This window comes from Stegostoma tigrinum, chromosome 4 (genome assembly GCF_030684315.1).
Source record: "Stegostoma tigrinum isolate sSteTig4 chromosome 4, sSteTig4.hap1, whole genome shotgun sequence".
In the NCBI taxonomy this organism is placed as follows: domain Eukaryota; kingdom Metazoa; phylum Chordata; class Chondrichthyes; order Orectolobiformes; family Stegostomatidae; genus Stegostoma; species Stegostoma tigrinum.
The window spans coordinates 48,858,535-48,875,785 of record NC_081357.1 but is presented as its reverse complement, the minus strand read 5'-3'; the positions used below and the strand labels follow the sequence as shown (position 1 = coordinate 48,875,785).

The window sequence follows — 17,251 nt, the reverse complement described above, 5'->3', positions numbered from 1 at the left end:
AGTTTGTCATGTGACCAGCAACAATGTGAGATAGTTACAGTATTAATGTCTCATTGAAAGGCTGGACCAGTCCTTGATTGGGCTAAACATTTTTTATTGTAAGGCTAATCAAGCTCCTGCTGTACACATGTCCAGTGACCATGTCCCTTGTAAATGCAAACAGGTTCCCATGTACAACTATTTTTTTTCTGTAAAATTAAAATGTTTCTACTTATGCATACATTACCATTGTTATTCTCCTTGTGTAGCCGAATGGCTCATGGATCCTCTACGTCTGAGCAGGCCTTCTGAAAGCTGACATTTAGTATGCTTTATTTCAGCACTTAAAGCCCAAGCTAAGTGTCACTCTACACCAAGCTGTAGCCTGCTGGATACTAATTTGTCCTTTCTATATCTACCTCATTGCACAATTAATACCTGCACCTATGGACACCAATTATGTCCTTCCGTTCTTTGAAGCCACTATCATTGGTAGTTGTTTGTCCTCACCCCAGTTTTGGGTGGCCTGGCAGGAGGTTAAATTCACAAGTTTCAATGAACCTATACCGCTATATCACAAACGTTCCATCCTGAAACCTCCCCGACCCATCTAACTGCAGCCCTTTAGATAATATTTTTACCAGTGATATTCAGCATCTACACCAGTAGCAAGCTTCATATTCAATAGTGAGCCCAACCTGGATTACCAGCTTCACCACCACCTCTATATGGTACATAATTCTAATCCAGAGATAACACCCTAATCCCAAGCGATCTGCCATTCCTTTGTGTTTTTGAGTTTGGCTTCCACTCTTTTCCTGGTTATCTGATGTTTTGTTGGATTCATTGAGTCTGTTTCATCGGTATCCCAGCTTCTCTCTTCATCTTCAGTAGATGCTGTAGCAGTTTTTGGACTGACTTCCCTTCAAGAAGCAGGTATTTCAGCAAGGCTTTGATTTAGTAATTGATTTTATTCATCTAGTTCCTATGCAGAGGCTGGATGTTAGTTATCGCCAAATATCTGATTGTCACTGGGACTTGGGTGTGGAAGCAGAAACTCAAATTACTCACTGGGTAGTGGATATTACCATTCTGCCATTGAGGCTTAGTGGTGGTCTCACAGTATTCTCCTACTCTATAAGTGTCATTGGTACATGGTAGACACTGGATACTTCAAGAGTGCAACTTAGGAACATAATAAAACCGTACACAGCTCTCAACCTATCCATATGGCCATGCAGCAAGCCATGAATTTGGTTACAGGAAAGTCCTTCAGCCAATTGCTGCTTCCCCAATCCCTATATTTTTGTGCATTATTCTGCCATGATGGTTACAGTCAAATTGAACATGAAAGTCCATTTGAACTTTGCTTTGCCCTCTGCAATTTGTAAGTGAACAATTTTTATAGGTAATGACCATAATTCATTCATAAATTTCGACTAGCTCCACATATTGTTCTAACAATTCAAAATCCTTCTTTTAAATTTCTATTACAATTGAATCAGAGATTCTGTCAGCAAAAGGGGCAGCATAGTGGCTCAGTGGTTAGCACTGGTGCCTCACAGCATCAGGGACTTGGGTTCAAATCCACCCTCAGTTGACTGTCTATATGGAGTTTGCACATTCTCCCTATGTCTACAATGGTTTCCTCCAGGTGCTCTGGTTTCCTCCCACAGTCCAAAGATGTGTAGGCTAGGTGGATTGGCCATGCCAAATTGCCCATAGTCTTCAGGGATGTATAAATTAGGTGGGTTATAGGGGAATGGTTCTGGGTGGGATGCTGTATGGATCAGTATGGACTTGTTGGGTCAAAGGGCTTGTTCCCTACCATAGAGATTCCAAATTAAATAAAAAATAAAGCCAGCCCATTCCCTCAGGTACTTTTACTTGAGTTTATCAGCTTTTCTCATTCAGGCTAGAAACAACTGAACTGATTACCCAAAATGTGACACTGCAGTCAACATTCATATTGGTTGGGCAATTTGATGACAAATAAATTGAACAGTACTTGATCGCAAGAGATGTTACTTGTGTTCTTATTGGGTATGCCTTATTGGGTTCACGAACAAAAACTGACTTGATTCCTTTCATAATTATACTTGCCAGGCATATCAGCGGTACTGCAGTTTCCATGGTCCTGTAAAGAGAACATTGCAAATACTGGTCACCACCAATTAATCCACATTTTTCAATGTGTTTCCATACTCGATCTGCATCAAGTGTTTCAACTAAAATTTCCTTTACATCTCCTCATGTGCAAATATCACTGGCTAACAGGGCTTTATAAGGACTTCGCCAGCAAAATGTTCAGCCTGGTTTTCTAAGGAGGACCTCTCCCAGACTCCCCTGTACAGTTGTAACTGGGTTAATGATTGGTGAACCGAGCTTTGACTACTCAATGTTTTGCTACTGCTGCTATGGAGTTCCAAATTATCTCTGCATGTAATGTATGAGCACCCCTTGAGCTAACATGTATTCTCACCTGCTCCAGACAATCATGTAATCGTGCACTACTCCAAACACACATCCACTATCCATGAATGTGCTGATACATTTTCCTTCTTTCTCAAGGGTTTTGCTAGGGCTACACATTCTGTGCCCTGTCTTAACCTAACTTTTAAAGTTATTATCTGGGACTAGACAATTTTTTCAAAGGGCAATCAGTTTGTTTAAAGTGCACATTGTTTAATCACACACAATAATGGTTTCATTTCAGCAATCTGTCGTCCTCAGGGCTCCCTGGGCTTTTGAGTTCCCCAAGAATAGACTACATTTAAATTACTTCTTCTTTAGCTTTGATATGAAAGATTAGAATTTAAAAATGACTCTATCTTTACACACAGATGTGAAAATGTGTATAAGCTTCAAAGTAACACTGCTATTCTTACTCAGTAATTTGAACCTATACATCATGATAATTCTGTCTGCCCTGTTGCTTAATTACAGTGTGTTAGATAAATTGTCAAGTGTCTCCAAACCTCTAAGTTACTTCTTCTCATATTTAGAATTTAAATTACCTCATAGATTTGTCTCTAAATTCCAATTAGCAACATCTGAAATAAAAAATAAATTCACTTTTGTCTTTAAAGAACTGTGGCAAGAACCAGAATCCTCAAATCTTAAGCTTCATACCATATTTGTAAACAAAGAGTGAAGAACAGTACAGCACAGGAATTGGCCCTTCGGCCTACATTGACAGCACCAACACATGATGCATTTCTAAATAAAAACTTTTTGCCTCTGCACAGTCTTTATCCATCTATTCCCTGCCTATTCATATATCTATCAAGTCACCATTGCTTTACATCCGCTTCCATTACTCCCTCTGGCTGTGCATTCAGGCACTTACAACCTATTACATAAAAAACGTTACTCTGGTATCTCCTTTAAACTTACCTCTCACCTTAAATCTATGCACCCAGTAAGTGACATTTCAACCCTGGGATAAAGAGCCCAACTGTCCATTTTGTCCATATCTCTCATAATATTGTAAACCTCTACCAGGTTTCCCCTCATCCTTTGATGTTCAAGTGAAAACAAACCAAGTTTGCCTAATCTCCCATCTCTAGCTTATATCCTCCAAACCAGGAAACATCCTGGTAAACAATTTCTGGACCCTCTCCAAAACCTCCATATTCTTTTGGTAGTGTGGTGACCTGAACTGTACACAATATTCCAAATGTAGCCTATCGAAAGTTCGACCATAGCTGCAACATGACTTGCCAATTTTTATTTTCTCTGCCCCAGCTGTTGAAGGCAATCATGCCATATGTCTTTGTGACCAAATTATCCACTTGTGTTTCTACTTTCATGGCACTATGGACCTGTATGCCGAGATCCCTCAGTATGTTGATGCTACCAAAGGTTTTGTCATTTACTGTATGCTCCACCCCACATTATAAGTTCCAAAATACATCACTTCACATTTGTTCAGATTAAGCTCTATCTGCCATTTCTTTGTCCAAGTCTCCAGTTTATGTGTATCCTGTTGCATCCTCTGGCAATCTTCCCTCCTAGCCACAGCTCCCCTAGTCTTTGTGTTGTCCACAAACTTACATTCTCCTCTAAATTACTCACATAGATTACAAACAACAGAAGTCCTAGCACTGGTCCCTATGGAAGAGCATTGGTCACAGATCTCCAGTCAGAAAAACACCATTCCACCACTACTTTCTCTCTTCCATAACTAAGCTGGTTCTGTGGGTGGGTTATTAGGTGGGTTATAGGGGAATGGTAAGCCATTCTACCAGCTCAACAGATCCCATGTGACTTCCATTTTTGTTTCAGCAGCAGGAGGAGCGGGAGCATCGACCAGGTAGCTGCCGGGAAGGTGAGTCACTGTTTTAAAAATTTACCGTGAGGGTCGGGGCCCTCCATTTTTGTTTCAGCAGCAGGAGGAGCAGAAGTGTTGACCAGGTAGCTGCCAGGAAGGTGAGTCACTGTTATAAAAACTTAATTCCTGAATAGGCGAAGCGTATGCTGAACAGGAGCAGACACGGGACTGCTGAGTAAGTGGGGTAATATATTTGTGTGATTGCGCCAGATTGGTAAGGTAACTAGTTTATTTTTTATTCTTTATTTTTCAACAGTCTCTTTGGGAATTTAGAATATTGGGAATGGAGGTCAGGGCAGTTGAATGTTCTTCCTGCAGAATGTGGGAGGTAAGGGTCACCACTAGAGTCCCTGCTGACTATGTCTGCGGGAAGTGCACCCAACTCCAGGTCCTTGAAAACCGCGTCAGGGAACTGGAGCTGGATGAACTTCGGATCATTTGGGAGGCAGAGGGGGTTATTGAGAGGAGTTACAGGGAGGTAGTCACTTCTCAGGTACAAGAAAAAGGCAGATGGGTTACAGTCAGGGGCCGGAAAAGGAACCGGCAGGCAGTGCAGGGATCCCCTGTGGCCATTCCCGTCAACGATAAGTATACCATTTTGGATAATGTTGGGGGCGACAACTTACCAGGGGAAAGCAGTAGGGCACAGGTCTCTGGCACAGAGTCTGTCCCTGCTGCTCAGAAGGGAAGGGGGAAGAGGAGCAAAGCAGTAGTCATTGGGGACTCCATAGTTAGGGGGACAGATAGGAGGTTCTGTGGGGACGAGAGAGACTCACAGTGGGTGTGTTGCCTCCCAGGTGCCAGGGTGCGTGATGTCTCTGATCGTGTTTTAGGGATCCTTAAGGAGGAGGGGAAGCAGCACCAAGTCATGGTCCACATAGGCACCAACGACATAGGTAGGAAGAGAGATGGGGATTTAAGGCAGAAAGTCAGGGAGCTAGGATGGAAGCTTAGAGCTAGGACGAACAGAGTTGTTGTCTCTGATTTGTTGCCCATTCCACGTGCTAGTGAGGTGAGGAATAGGGAGAGAGAGAAGTTGAACACATGGCTACAGGGATGGTGCAGGAGGGAGGGTTTTGGATTCTTGGATAATTGGGGCTCTTTCTGGAGTAGGTGGGACCTCTACAAGCAGGATGGTCTTCACCTGAACCAGAGGGGTACCAATATCCTGGGGGGGAAATTTGCTAAGGCTATTCAGGTGGGTTTAAATTAATTCAGCAGGGGGAGGGGAACCAAAATTGTAGTTTGAGTATAGAAAAGATTGAGAATAGGGAGGTCTGAAATAAAGTTTCAGGGACGCAAGATGGCACCGGCAAGCAAGAAGTTAGTTTGAAGTGTGTCTACTTCAACGCCAGGAGCATCCGGAATAAGGTGGGTGAACTTGCAGCATGGGTTGGTACCTGGGACTTCGATGTTGTGGCTATTTCGGAGACATGGATAGAGCAGGGACAGGAATGGTTGTTGCAGGTTCCGGGATTTAGATGTTTCAGTAAGAACAGAGAAGATGGTAAAAGAGGGGGACGTGTGGCATGACAATAAAGTGTGAAGCTGGATGAACACAGCAGGCCAAGCAGCATCTCAGGTGCACAAAAGCTGACGTTTTGGGCCTAGACCCTTCATCAGAGAGCAGAGTCTAGGCCCGAAACATCAGCTTTTGTGCTCCTGAGATGCTGCTTGGCCTGCTGTGTTCATCCAGTTTATTGTCTTGGATTCTCCAGCATCTGCAGTTCTCATTATCACGGGATGTGTGGCATTATTGGTCAAGGACAGTATTACAGTTGCAGAAAGGATGTTTGGGAACTCATCAACTGAGGTAGTATGGGCTGAGGTTAGAAACAGGAAAGGAGAGGTCACCCTGTTGGGAGTTTTCTATAGGCCTCCGAATTGTTCCAGAGATGTAGAGGAAAGGATAGCAAAGATGATTCTCGATAGGAGTGAGAGAGACAGGGTAGTTGTCATGGGGGACTTCAACTTTCCAAATATTGACTAGGAACACTATAGTTCGAGTACTATAGATGGATCAGTTTTTGTCCAGTGTGTGCAGGAGGGCTTCCTGACACAGTATGTAGACAGGCCAACAAGGGGCAAAGCCACATTAGATTTGGTACTGGGTAATGAGCCCGGAACGGTGTTAGATTTGGAAGTAGGTGAGCACTTTGGTGATAGCGATCACAATTCTGTTATGTTTACTGTAGTGATGGAACGGGATTGGTGTATACCACTGGGCAAGAGTAATAGCTGGGGGAAAGGCAATTACGATGAGATTAAGCAAGATTTCGGGAGCATAGGATGGAGAAGGAAACTGCAAGGGATGGGCACATTAGAAATGTGGAGCTTATTCAAGGAAAACCTCCTGTGTGTCCTAGATAAGTGTGTACCTGTCAGGCAGGGAGGAAGCTGTAGAGTGCGGGAGCCATGGTTTACAATGGAAGTGGAATCTCTGGTCAAGAGGAAGAAGAAGGCTTATGTTAGGATGAGCTGTGAAGGCTCAGTTCGGGCGCTTGAGGGTTACAAGTTAGCCAGGAAAGACCTAAAGAGAGAGCTCAGCAGAGCCAGGAGTAGACATGAGAAGTTGTTGGCGGATAGGATCAGGGTAAACCCGAAGGCTTTCTGTAGGTAATTAAGGAATAAAAGAATGACAAAAGTAAGATTAGGGCCAATCAAGGAGAGTACTGGGAAGTTGTGTGTGGAGTCAGATGAGATCGGGGAAGCACTAAATGAATATTTTTCAACAGTAATCACTCTAGAAAACAACAATGTTGTTGAGGAGAATACTGAGATACAGGCTACTAGAATAGGTGGGATTGAGGTTCACAAGGAAGAGGTATTAGAAATCCTACAGACTGTGAAAATAGATAAGTCCCCTGGGCCGGATGGGATTTATCCTCGGATCCTCTGGGAAGCCAGGGAGGTGATTGCCGAGTTGGCATTGATCTTTAACTCATCATTGTCTACAGGAATAGTGCCAGATGACTGGAGGATGGCAAATGTGGTTCCCCTGTTCAAGAAGGGCAGTAGAGACAACCCTGGTAATTATAGACCAGTGAGCCTTACCTCAGTTGTTGGTAAGGTGTTGGAAAAGGTTATAAGGGATAGGATTTATAATCATCTAGAAAAGAATAATTTGATTAGGGATAGTTAGCACGGTTTTGTGAAGGGAAGGTCGTGCCTCACAAACCTTATTGAGCTCTTTGTGAAGGTGACCAAACAGGTAGGTGAGACTCAACCGGTTGATGTGGTGTATATGGATTTCAGCAAGGCGTTCGATAAGTTTCCCCACAATAGGCTATTGTACAAAATGCGGAGGAACAGAATTGTGGGAGATATAGCAGTTTGGATCAGAAATTGGCTTGCTGAAAGAAGACAGAGGGTGGTGGTTGATGGGAAATTTTCATCCTGGAGACCAGTTACTAGTAGTGTACCGCAAGGGTTGGTGTTGGGTCCACTGCTGTTTGTCATTTTTATAAATGACCTGGATGAGGGCGTAGAAGGACGGGTTAGTAAATTTGCAGACGACACTAAGGTCGGTGGAGTTGTGGATAGTGACAAAGGATGTTGTAGATTACAGAGAGACATAGATAAGCTGCAGATCTGGGCTGAGAGGTGGTAAATGGAGTTTAATGTGGACAAGTGTGAGGTGATGCACTTTGGTAGGAGTAACCAGAAAGCAAAGCACTGGGCTAATGGTAAGATTCTTGGTAGTGTAGATGAGCAGAGAGATCTCGGTGTCCGTGTACACAGATCCTTGAAAGTTGCCACCCAGGTTGACAGGGTTGTTGAGAAGGCATACAGTGTTTTAGCTTTTATTATCAGAGGGATCGAGTTCCAGAACCATGAGCTTATGCTGCAGCTGTACAAAACTCTGGTGCGGCCACACTTGGAGTATTGCATACAGTTCTGGTCACCTATAAGAGGGATGTGGAAGCTTTGGAAAGGGTGAAGAGGAGATTTACTAGGATGTTGCCTGGTATGGAGGGAAGGTCTTACGAGGAAAGGCTGAGGGACTTGAGGCTGTTTTCATTAGAGAGAAGAAGGTTGAGAGGTGACTTAATTGAGACATATAAGATAATCAGAGTGTTAGATAGGGTAGATAGGTATAGCCTTTTTCCTAGGATAGTGATGGTGAGCACGAGAAGGCATAGGTTTAAATTGAGGGGTGAAAGATATAGGACAGACGTCAGAGGTAGTTTCTTTTTTCAGAGAGTAGTAAGGGTATGGAACGCTTTGCCTGCAACGGTCGTAGATTCGCCAACTTTAAGTACGTTTAAGTCGTCATTGGACAAGCATATGGACGTACATGGAATAGTGTAGGTTAGGTGGGCTTCAGATTGGTATGACAGGTCGGCACAAGATCGAGGGCCGAAGGGCCTGTACTGTGCTGTAATGTTGTATGTTCTATGTTCACCTGCTGAGTTTCTTGAGCAATTTCTGTTTTTGATTCAGATCTTCAACAACCTCTGTTCTTTGTTTTATACATTTTAATGTTGTTTACTAATGTAATTAACATAAATATAGAGCTGTAATTTACCTAGTCAAACAAAAGAGAGAAAAATGTTTAGCTTTTGTCAGCAAAAGCCTGGCCAATGATATGGGTTTAAAGATCACCTTAGAAGTGTAGAAGCAGATAAGGAGATGGAATGTATGGAGAGGGACTTCCAAAGTGGAGCCTTCAGAAAAGGTTGAAGGTTAATAGTGAAGCAAGGAAAGCAAACAAGGCACAGGAGGTGGAGTAAAAGAAAATGGTGAATTTGAGGTTTGGGGCATGTTGTGGGAGAAGAGGTGGATGATATAACACTGATGAAGGCCAGAGAAAAAGATGGTAAAGCCATGGAAGAGTATAATTATAGAGGGAATAGTTTCAAATGTGATGCCCCAATGGACTGAGAGTCAATAAGAAGAAGCTGTTGGGTGTGCATGAGATACAAATATTATCCAGCGATAATCATTGGTGTGAACTTTATATGTTGCAAACCCTCTGATAGTGTCCAGGGATGTGCAGGTTCGGTGGATTAAACATGGGAAATGCAAGGTTCAGGGATAGAGTAGGGCGATGGATCTGGTTGGGGTGTTCTTCAGAGGGATGGTATGGACATGATGGGCCAAATGGCCTACTTCCACACTATAGGGATTCTATGATTCTATGATCCTTTATAACTATAGAACCTAGTCTTAAGTAGCTCAATTACTGGTGCTATTTTTGTTCTCATTGCAGAAACAAGAACTGAAACCATATAGACAATGAATGGATCTCAGACATCGTGTTGGACCTGGCAAAATGAATCTGATCGGACAAACAAATCCTTCACTGCTGTACATTATCACATGCTTGATATGGTAGAATCAATGCTCCTTCCTTCTTTCGTTGGCGTTATCTGTTCAACAGGATTGGTTGGAAATATTCTCATCCTTTTTACTGTTAACAGGTACAAAGAAACAAAACTGAAAGATTAAGGAAGCTCCTGGTATTCAGATTTGTACTAGAAGCAGACGAAATTAATAAATATCAATGCTTATATTTTAGTTGAAGCAAGGTGTTATTTTGACTCATAAACTTTTAGAATTGTACTAAATAACACAGAATTCTATTGTTACTATTCGATAAACAGTTGCATTCTTCTGCTGTCAAGTTGTACAAAGATAAGAAAGAATTTTTGGTACAGGTTTTCCAAGGCAGTTAAATAAGTCTGATTGAAACACATTAAATAAATGTGAATTAACACATTCATTCATCAAAAGTAAAATAAGAATCTCATGCACTGAAGGGTAGTTATTAATTGGCAGATGTCCCACTGAGCCTTACATATCCCCATCATTTGGTGCCAAAACAGATCATTAGACATTTATCAAGGATGATTTATAAAGGACAATGTATTCCTCAACCCACACACAGTCAAGAATCAGTCAGCACCTTGCAAACTTTAAATCTAGCTGTTCATTAATAACCTAGGGTCAGCTTTAATAAAGTTAGATCATGACTTCCACTAATCAGGCATAGGAATCCCTGACCGCAAGAGCTGCTGACCAATCTGATTGACTGGCCACTCTTTAGTCTCAACAATGCCAGAACACTGTGGTAGTCAGTGCTGGAACAACAGATAGTTCCAAGAAGAACTGAACATGCAGAGGAAATTTACTTTTCTTGGAGGTAGTGAGAGAGGTGGTGAAAAGAGAAATAGAATTCAATGGCAAGTGGAGGAGGGCATGCCAGGAGCATCACTAGGTGCACATAAAACTAAGATTGTCAGTCTGGTACAGCAACAAAACAAGATTGCCACTGTGCCAAACAACATAAGCATCAACTGACTGACAGGACAAATAATTCCACTACCAACAGATCAAGTCTAAACTCTGTAGTCACGCTGTATCTAGTTGTGGACACTTAAGCAACTTACTTGAGAAGGAGGCTCTTTAAATATTATTATACTCAATCATGGGGGATCCCAGCATGTCAGTGCAAAAGTTAAGACTGAAGCATTTGCAAAAACTTTCAATGTTGAGTGAATGATTCGTCTCTTACTACTCCGGAGCACCTCAGCACACAAATGCCAGATTTCAACAAATTTGATCCACTCTACATGCTGTCAAGAAAAAATTAGACTCATTAATTACTGCAAAGGTGACAGGCACTGATAATATTCTGGCAATAGTTCTGAAGACCTGAGCTCCAGACTATACTATACCTTTATCCATGCTCTTAGAGTACATCGGCAGCACTGGCATCTGCCTGGAAATGTGGAAAATTACCTCAGTATGTCCTGTGCATGACAAGCTGGTCAAATCCAACCCAGTCACTTGCCACCTCATCAGTATACTCTTGATCATCAGTAAAATAATGGAAGGTGTCATCAACATTGCGATCAGGCAGCACCTAATTTGCACTAACCTGCTCACTGACACACCGTTTGTGTTCTGCCAGGACCACGCGGCTTCATATGTTTGTCTGCGCAAAGTTAATGGAGAGTTTTACCCAACACCATGAGCTCAATCACCCACATCCTAATCTGCACAATTGTGTATACCAGTCACTCGTCCCGCACTTCGTGTGCAGAAATCTGCTCCCACGGGACTCACTTTCAGTCTGATCATGATTTAAACTTTCTCCACTTTTTTCACCCCACTTCTTTTAGACATCCAGGCCATAAGCTCTGGAGCTCCTTTTCTGACTTGTCACTTCTTTACCTTTTTTTATGGCTAATGTTCAAACCTGCCTTTTTGTCAAGGTTGCAGTCACCCCTGTTAATAACTCCTGCTCCGACTTTGTATCAGTTTTTACTGAATGTTCTTCTCTGAAGTGTTTTGGATCTTTGTCCACCTTCCTAGTTTAAAATTATGTAAAACGACTCAGCACTCTCAAGCAGCTTAAAACTGATTTGGTGCTCTAGTAACAGCCAAAGGACTGTGTAATTCTCTTTAACAATTGAATAAAATTGAGGCCAGTTTGAATTCAATCAATTGTCCTACAAGTGACTATACTGACCAAAGTACAATTGAAGTTGGGGATGTAGTTTAGTCCATAAATTCCCCATCTACATCACATGACAAAGCTTCACTCTGGGAACACAAAAACATTCAAAACACCCTGTTGTATTAGAGCAAATGATGGGAAATATGATACCTAATGCATTCCTCACTCACTTGCACATACCTGCATAAAATAGACGCAGTGAACTTACATCAAGAAATCTTTTAATCTGGTGAAAGGTATGTTTCACCAGTTGGTATATGTGGAGCCATAGCTGCTGGGAGCCCACATCCAACTACTATGTTAATGGTTAGGAGACCATGCACCATTATCATCCAAACTTTCAATATGCACTTTGTTCAGGGCAGATTGGCGTGTTACATCAGAAGATTATCATACGTATTACCACTAAAATTAAATAAATTGATATATACTTTGATTTAAATGCAGAGATAATTTTTTTTTAAATGAATATGTACCTAATAAATTACCCTTAGTAAATGTTAGTTTTAACAGGACACTTAGTTAATCACTGAGCAATACATATTATTCAGTCATCGTTATGCAAACTCATTACTTGAATAAATTCATCACTAAACAACCTGAAGTGTCTCTCATAAGACAAACAATTATTTTAAGTATACCAAGTAATAATACCAATTCTGACTGAATTATATTTGGATTTATTTCAGATCAGTGCGAAAGACCATCCCAGATATTTATATTTGTAACCTAGCGGTGGCAGATTTGGTTCATATTATTGGAATGCCGTTTCTGATTCATCAATGGGCACAAGGAGGCAAGTGGGTGTTTGGTAGTACTCTCTGCACCATTATCACATCACTAGACAGTTGCAACCAGTTTTCTTGTTGTGCAATCATGACTGCTATGAGTCTGGACAGGTAAGCAAGAGAACGATATTGTTAATCTTTAAGATAATCAAAAAGAACTCTTGTCTTTTTAATTCATCCATGTGATGTGGGCACACTTGACAATTAAGGCCAGCATTTTTAGTTATTTGCCAATTGCCTTTATTGTGAAGGTAGTGATAAGCTGCCTTCCCAAATACAGTTGAGTGACCTACTTAGCCATTTTCGAGGACAGTTGAGAGTCATGCATATTATTGCGGATCTGAAATTACATATGGGTCAGAGCAACGAAGGAAATATTTCCTTTTCTGAAAAGTATGTAAAACATGCACACTTTCTAATGACAATCCAGTTCCCATTGGGGCGGCACGGTGTCATAGTGGTTAACACTGCCGCCTCATAGCACCAGGGACCCAGGTTTGCTTCCAGCCTCGGACGACTGACTGTGTGGAATTTGCACGTTCTCCCCATGACTCTGTGGGTTTTCCCTGGATGCACACTTTCCTCCCACAGTCCAAAGATGTGCAGGTTAGGTGGATTGGCCATGCTAAATTTCCCATTGTGTTCAGGAATGTGTAGATTAGGGGAATGGATCTGGATGGGATGCTCTGAGGTTCGGTGTGGACTTGTTGGGCCAGAGGGCCTGTTTCCACTCTGTAGGGATTCTATGATTCCTTAATGGTGACTATTATAGATACTAGCTTTTTACTCCAAATTAATTTCATTAATTTTGTTTAAATTCCTCAGCTGCTAAGTTATGACTGAAATCATGACTCCAGATCGATCAGCCCAGGCTTCTATCATATGCCTTGTCTTCATACTGTACTTACCTATCCCAATTGTCTGTGTTTAAACATGAAAGTAACTGCTGGGAACTCAGTTAGGTCTCACAGCTGGGGATTTCTCAGATTCAGATGTGCATCAGCCAAATCAATGAAAAAGCCCACAGCACATGATTCCCCGCTTTTGTAAATGATAGAAAATCACTCCAATATTTCAGTTATCTGTGTCAAAAATGAAATATGATAGGAGCCCTCAAGACACCAGTATAGTGACTAGTCTCTGTCCACAGAATGTACTTTAATCATTTCTCAATAAGCCATTGAACATGTCTCAGTAAGCACGTAGAATAGGGTACAAGAAAAATTGTGTCAATACAGAGTTCATGATTTAAAAGGTAATGGTTTAATAATGCAGTACCAGTGAGAAGATAAAAAGTAAAACACGATCATTCATCTTTAGCCCACAGTATTTAAGCAGACACTTATGGTGTGAGAAGAAGTTCCTGTGTGGAGAATTTTGAGGTGAAACTCAACTCTGCCATGAACAGAACAGGCATGAGCAGATGGTCATTGCAATATGCACCCTGCTTGTTTTGATATTCCATTGATGCAGATAGATAACTGTTTATATCTCTGCCAAAGAAAAATACATCTTTTAAATTAATAAGGTTGTTGTCCATTTCTTCCTATCCTTTCTCTATAATTCTCCTTGGATAACTTCAATGTAATAATGGTGACCCCATGATTACTTCATTACTTATGGCAGCACCCCAGCGGCAGCACAGGACTCTTGAAAAATATATTTTCTCATTTTGTTATTAAGCAACTTTCATGTTACGGACAGCAATTAAGACTAAATTTTAAGTCATTCGCTGTGAGATGATGTAATTTTGCCTTTTCACGTCCGTTCAGAGGTTGAGGGCATCTTTTGCTGGACTGTAGGTGCTATGTTAATATAATTTGCTACCAGCATAAAAGATGCAATATTGGGAATTTTTAGATATTGGTAGTTTTTATTTCTATTTCAGTATGGATAGTTCCATTTTCATTTCTGTTATCTGTAAACATTTCATGTGATAATGCAATGTTATTGTGGATTCTGCCACAAGCATAGCATGAAGTTTCACAACAAGTTATTGACAAATACCTAACTACTCATAAATTGCACAGAAGTTGATTTTTTTTTTCATTTTCTGTCTTCTACCTGAAATACTCAAATACTGACAAATTTTCCAGTTTTGAACTCTCGGTACTGATCATTATATGTCTGTCGAGAATTCAGCCAATGGAAATAAATATCTCACAGGATATTCTGTACTTTAAGATTAAAATTAAATGGCTTGCTAACCTACACACCAGACCTCCTGGTTTGCGTTCTCAGTACACAAATTTATGCACTGGAAATAAGTATTCATAAAATTCCAAGAGTTATTTCAACCCTACCAACCTGTGAATCTAAATAGTTAGCACCAGAATGTCACTAGTTTCCCATCATGTGGGAATAATAATCTACTCTCCTGAACAACTGACAGAGCAGTCACCTCAAAACTCACAGCATCTACCTTTCCCTAAGCGCACTCAGTCCTGATGTTGTTATCATCTGACTATATTCTTAACTGAGGCTGGTGCGTATGTGTGTACACACATACGCAATGATAGGAAAGTCACTTTCAATAATTGAGCAGACTCAGTGCACACCCTTTTGACACCAGATGTACTACGCTGTGCAGACCTAAGGCCCAGAATTTATGTATGCTTACATAAAAAGTTATTATTTATCTGAAATCCATTTACATCAAAAACAACAGATATCAATGCGAACACTACTGTTCAACACACAAAGACGGTTTATTCACAGTCTGTTAGATTGTTACAATAATATATTCAGAGCATGAACTATTGATTTATGTTTCACTAGATCAAATTATATGTCAGTTTCTTGAGAAGATGGCTTAATGGTATTGATCTACAATGAGCGGTTCAATGAAAATATTAATAAGGGATCAAACTGTTCTGCCTTGTTAATTATCTATATTTTTAAAGTATATACATATCAGCAATATTGTGTCAAATGACTGCTCTCATGTTATAATTACCAGTTAATATATTGAATTTTGTATAAATTTAACTTAACTGTTTGAAGGGGAATCTAAATCTTTAATTTTGATCATTAATGAAAAGCAAAAAACATTGTATGCAGTAGAACAATTAACATTTCAAGTACAAAGGCAAATTTCAACTGTGTTATTAGATGAAAGAAGGCATCTGCAGACTTGCACTTCTTTAGAGAAATGTGCCATCAGAAAGTATAGACCAGAAATTCACACAAAGAGCAGAATGGTGTTAACCTATTTTTCTCTTTTAGTTATAACCTGTCATCTATGTTTCCAGAAATGTTGGTGAACCTCCTAAGCGTTTGTTTGTTTTGTACTCTTAAAAAAGACACGTTGGAGATGCTCTCTCTCAAATGAGACACTGGACTGTGTCTCTGTCTGTCCTCTCAGATGAACATAAATGATCCCTTGACCCTATTTCAAAGACAGTTGTTGTTATGATCAGTATCTGTGCGTCAGTCTTACAAATTGTCTAACATTATTACATTGTCAGCTGTGGGTCCTTGCTGTATGTGGATTGATTGCCACTTCCCCCTATATTTGTGCATTTCAAAAGTATTTGACTGTAAAGCATGACTGAACATCCTAAAGTTGTGAAGGGATGCAACGTAAATCTAGTTAAAAATTATTTTTGTAATCAATGCATAATTTAAAAGATTAGTATGTATAAAATCATCCTCATCTGTTAGCAGTGGTGATTGACAACACAAGTCTTACAGATGAACTCAGTGAATGTGTCAGACCTGACTTGAAAATATTAATGGGAATTTCTGCAGCTCATCTGAATTGAATTCTTCGGTTTTGTTTATTTTTTTCATTGGATCTGGATGTCACTGGCCAGGCCAGCGATCATTTGCCTGTCCCTAAATGCCTTGAACTGAGTCCTCACTTGACCATTTCAGAGGCTTCACATAGTTGAGTGTTTGTTATTACAGATAAGCTAGACCAGATAAGAACAAAAGGAATCAGTAAACCAAATGGGATTTTTTATGACAGTGATGATAATTTCACGATCCCCTTTACTGACTAACTTTCAATCCCAGATTTTATTAATTGAATTCAAATAATACCTGTTAGCACGGTCAGATGTGAGCCCATGTCCTCACACAGTTAGTATGAGTTACTAGCCATGCGGCATTCCCACAACACCACCTTTTACTAGTTAGGTATAAAGCTAAAAAGAAATGATGAAACGTTTTGCAGAGGCGAGTTGCTATGATTTGAAGTGCATTGCTTGACAGGTGTCAATAATAGATTCAAAACTGAACTGGATAAATGACCGAGGTGAAATGTCAATTTTCACATTTTGAAATCATTCCTTAGATGGTTGCAACTGCATCACTATTGACCTATTCCTTAACCTAATTTGCCAGCTCATTTCACCTTAACTGGGTTTGCTTTTGTGCCCTTTTAGTTGTCCTTGTAATTATAAATTTAACAATGACACACTCTTCACTGTTTCAAAGTGAACATGAAATTCAAATGTGTTGAGATTAGTACCACCTAGAGACACCTTCGCTATGAGGTTGTTAATTAGTCCTATCTCATTGCACAATATCAGATCGAGTATAGCCTGCTCTCCTTTTGACTCCAGAATGTGGTGTTCTAAAAACATTATCCCAAAACTTTCTATGAACACCTCATTTAGGCTATTTTTGCCCATTTCATTTTTCTAGTCTACACGCAGAATAAAATCCCCCATGACTTTGTCA

At 40.5% G+C, this 17,251-nt stretch overlaps 1 protein-coding gene across 5 annotated transcripts in view; it reads left to right on the top strand.

The window, feature by feature from the left end:
- The window catches only part of mchr2a (melanin concentrating hormone receptor 2a), a 47,345-nt gene that overhangs the window by 12,339 nt on the left and 17,755 nt on the right, over positions 1-17,251 (top strand). For 2 of the 5 annotated variants that reach the window (XM_048531685.2, XM_048531686.2), the window contains exons 2-4: positions 4,267-4,309; positions 9,525-9,735; positions 12,467-12,676. In XM_048531685.2, coding sequence (XP_048387642.1) covers positions 9,551-9,735; positions 12,467-12,676 — 395 coding nt within the window. In that variant the 5' untranslated portion in view covers positions 4,267-4,309; positions 9,525-9,550. The remainder of the gene's footprint in view (positions 1-4,266; positions 4,310-9,524; positions 9,736-12,466; positions 12,677-17,251) is intronic. The other 3 variants (XM_048531688.2, XM_048531689.2, XM_048531687.2) reach the window with 2 other exon arrangements.